Genomic DNA, 4415 nt, shown 5'->3' on the forward strand with positions numbered 1-4415 from the left:
CTAAGTATAAAACGCTTTTAACGGTTTCAAGGTACTTTAAAAGTTTTCAAGATTGCCTTTCTGGATGTGTTTGTTTTTCCTTCAGCTTACTAAATTCGTTTAAAAGAAATTCAAGTTTGATAATATTTACCTCAACATAATGAAGTACATTCTATAACAATAAAAAATATATAATCAAAACGAAAATAAAAATAGATACTTTAATATGGGAACAAAAACGATAGAAAAGCGACGAACTAAATATAAGAGTAAAAATAAGTATAATGATAAAAAAAAGGAAAGGAGTGATCGTACCAGGAAAAATGACGAAGAGGAGATCGAAGTCGATGATGAAAAAAAGGAAAAATTAAAAGAGCCTCAAAGAGTGTCCGAAGACGTACAAAAAATGTTTATTTCCGCCAGCGATCCTTATGATACACCTTTAAAATGGTGGGAAATTGAACCCGTAAAATACGCGTAAGTTAGAACTTTTACTATTTATATTATACTTACTTTTTTCACCATTAGACCATTAGACCATACCATAGACATTGATTTCTTCTATTAATATAAAATGAAAACTAAACGAAATAAAACATTTTAATACATTTAATAATTGCCTAATTTGTGTAATATTAAAATTTTCACATTAAGTAGTTCCATGAAAAGCAGATACAATTCAATAACGTTAGTGTGAATTAATGAATTATTTGTGTTTACTAATGTTTACTTAAATGCAAAAGTATTTGCTTTGTGAGATGTTTTCTATTTTTTACCTTGTTTATCGATGCATTTTCATAGAATAAATTATCCACCGGTAAAATTCCGACTGGAGAGGATTATGAGAACTCATATTGTGCGACTAACCGATCGTAAGTACATATTGACACTGATGGCTAAAATCAAGGAGTACAATGAGGAACAACAAAAAATTCGTATCGAGAAAAGAAAGATATCACCACCATCGATTATATCTCGATTATTGAAGATATCTGCTAAAATGCTTGCCAAGAAGTTGCACGATCCCAGACAACAAAAACTAAAACTCTACGTATGAAAAAAAATTGCAATTATCATTAACAGTTGTATAAAAGAAATGTATAATATGTAAAAATTCAATATATGTACAATATATATCACATTGAACAAATTAAGCATCATTTTGAAGTATATTTATTTGTAACAAATTTTATTCTTTCAACAAATTTTTATCACATTTTGAACATTCTAATACTACACTGGGGGAGAGATATCTACAAGCATAAAAAAAAACTATGCAAACAACAAAAACTTAACACTATCTACAGCAAATATTGTAACAATATAAGGAACATTATTATTTTTACACTCTATGAAAAAATAGGAATTTGCACTAGCTCTACTGAAACTACGTATAGTTCTATTAAAGCGTAATACATATCGGTTCTGAATACAAGTCTCGTGAATTTTATACTATGTATCCAACACTATAAAATATTTTTACCACAGGTTGAAAACTTAACGGGAAAGCTTCTTCCAAATTTCTTTAATAAAATCAAGTGTTCATTTTTTTTCTTTTTGAAGAAATTGTAAAACATAAATACGCGCATCAATACGAAAGATTAATTAACACTTGACAGTATTATAAAAGTGGCACTTGTCATTCACAGAATATTAATACTTCTAAAGTATTTTTACCTATTATTAATCATATTGCAGCTTTAGGTATATCGTTGAACTTTCGGTGAAATTGACTGTTACTCCTTTAGGAATAATCTTTTGACTCAACTGTTATTGTTTTTAATGCTTCATGAGTGTATAGAGTTTTTAGAGTCGAAAATTTTGTGAAGAAAACTCGACAACAAACCACCCTTCGATTTTTTATCGACGTGAGGATTTTCGATGATTATTTTTTGATTAAACGGTATTTGAACGTATACACCTTCCTTTTCACTATGATTTACTGTTTCCAAGATATCCGCTTCTGTAATATCACATGATAAATATTATTTTTCAACATCTTATGTGTTTAAAAAACAGGAAAATAAGTTAGAATATTTTATTTCCAATTTTACCTAATTCCTCATGGTCCCAGGGTACAGAATCCTTCCACGGTCCGGATAAACTCGGTGAAATTTTGATATTCGTTTCAGGGACGTACTTGTATTCATGATTGAACCATCCAAGTGCCGCAAGGTGTTCGCTGAAAATGTTAGAAATGAAACGAACCCGTCGAGAATTTTTTATTATTAAATAATAAATACAACTTTCCATTACTGTTAATTAATGTTTTATTAAAATCGATAAAAAATTCATTCATTGAAATAAAATAATTTTGAACAAATAAAAATGAAGATCATAACTGAAATTTGAAAATTTATATCTGTTTTCACTAATATTATCATAAGATCCAAATTTACTTGTAGATTTCTTCCAATTCGTGTTTGCTAGGCGCTTTCGATGGTGGTTCAGATAATGGGTGTACCACTGGATAATAATGCAGATGATAATGTTGTATATTAGGTTTTTTCTTTGCTTCTTTCTTTTCTTTCAACGATTGAAAAAAATCCGTTAGTACCTTCTTAGGGCTAAAATGTAAATGTGCAAATATGGAGTAAACAATTAAATATTAATTATACAGCTGGTAACAATTAAATTTAATAAAAGTACCAATTTAATAATAAATTTCATTGAAAAATCATTTTTACTAGGGAAGAGACTCGAATTCAAGGTCACTTACTATTCCAGAAAGAATCCTTCGGACGTAGTAACCAGTAGCACCGTTAACAGTAAAGTAAACTGAAAATCATAAAAGAATGATTTACAATGCTCACTTTTATGCATGTCGACGTGGGTACGTGTTGGATTTAAAATAACCGTGCTAAAAATAATTTACCACTACACTTTTGTAAAATTACGCTTTTTTCCCGATGGAACAAGAGAAACTACATTTTTTCAAATATATTCTATCGAGTAATCTCTTCAGTAGAAAACATCACATACTTGAGAGCTACCAAAAGCAGGAAAATTGTTGATATAAATTAAAAAACCTTTTTTTTTTTTCGAAAAACATGAACATAGATGATTACAGATGTCTAATGAAAGCATGAAGTTAGGAATGTTTATGATTTACTTGCAACAATAATTCCGTCCTCATGGTTGAACGTTAGTTCGCAAACTCTAATAACTTGTCTGTTACACGAAACGAATAACAAACTGAGGATTCCGATGAAACAGGATCCTCTTATATCTATCCCCGTACTCTTTCTCTGTGAACCCCCGAGGATTCTGTACTTCATTTCCTTTCTTTGTTTCCAAGTTCTTGCTAGACCAGTTCGGATCAATAAGAAAATCCAAACATGTTGCGTATTAATTGTATTGAAAAACTTAATCGCCAATATTCAACTTTCGCATCAACGATGGTTTCGTCGTTCAAATGAAATGAAGATGAAGATAAAAACACGATGTGCTATGATGAAAGAGAAATTGCTTTCGTTTCCTACATATATATATATGTATCGATTAATACAATCAGAGATGCGATAAGAGACGATCATTTTACTGCATAATTAATCTTTCCGGTTGATCATAAACCGAGAAAAAATATTGAACATTGCTTCGAGTGAAAATTTACAAATGACAAAATCACATTTCCCCTGTAATAATATTCGAAATTGTTCGAATTATTAATTGGAGTATATATTAATACACAGAGTGTTTCCGGACGAGTGCAGAAAAATAGATCAGTCGAATCTACAGGTGATTCCATTCAGAAAAGTAACATTTTGTACGAAATTTACTAGTTAAAGAGATATTGTTAATGGAAGTTGCTAATTTGTGCTCATTTTTATTCCTAATTTGTAGGTACCTCCAGACATGAACTTTTTCTTATTTCACTCAGAATGTTAGAACATCGAAAAAAACTTTTTTCACATAGCTATTCGAAATAACAAAATTTCCTACGGCTACTTGATCACATCTCTCGTAAACCGATCTATTCGAAGAAAATTAGAAACAAAGACTGATACTCTCCAAAAAACGATTAATTGTTGTGTTTATTACGCTTATAATGGCTTTACTTGACCCACTTTTGGCGAATGACACTTTTACCATGGCAGTAAACTTTCCGAATATCGTGTGAACGTATTTCAAGACGAAACCGCTGTGCCATGTAACATATAAACGCCAATACAATTATCTTTCTGCTTCATCCTCATCTGACTTGTGTAATTTATATCGAGCATTTGAATCCTCTGAATAGTATACAAAAGTAAAACAAAAGTAGTATACTCGATAAGTTTATTATCATAGTAAAAGTGTCATTCGTCAAAAGTGGGTTACCAGGTCCTTTGTAAGTGTAATAAGCAGAACAATTTAGTGTTTTTTTTTTAAGTCTATCGGTTTCTTTTGTAAATTTTCTTCGAATAAACCTGTTTATGATAGTTCATCAATCGAAA

General features: G+C 30.2%; 1 protein-coding gene across 1 annotated transcript; it reads left to right on the forward strand.

Annotated features, from left to right (window-relative positions):
* Window positions 1–205: 205 nt before the first annotated feature.
* Window positions 206–1036, forward strand: LOC108578693. The gene is made up of 2 exons (XM_017942074.1): window positions 206–456; window positions 781–1036. Exons 1-2 carry the CDS (start codon window positions 206–208, stop codon window positions 1034–1036), a joined length of 507 nt encoding a protein of 168 aa, XP_017797563.1.
* Window positions 1037–4415: the final 3379 nt, after the last annotated feature.

Source organism: Habropoda laboriosa, unplaced genomic scaffold (assembly GCF_001263275.1).
Source record: "Habropoda laboriosa isolate 0110345459 unplaced genomic scaffold, ASM126327v1 scaffold32, whole genome shotgun sequence".
Classification (NCBI taxonomy): Eukaryota; Metazoa; Arthropoda; class Insecta; order Hymenoptera; family Apidae; genus Habropoda; species Habropoda laboriosa.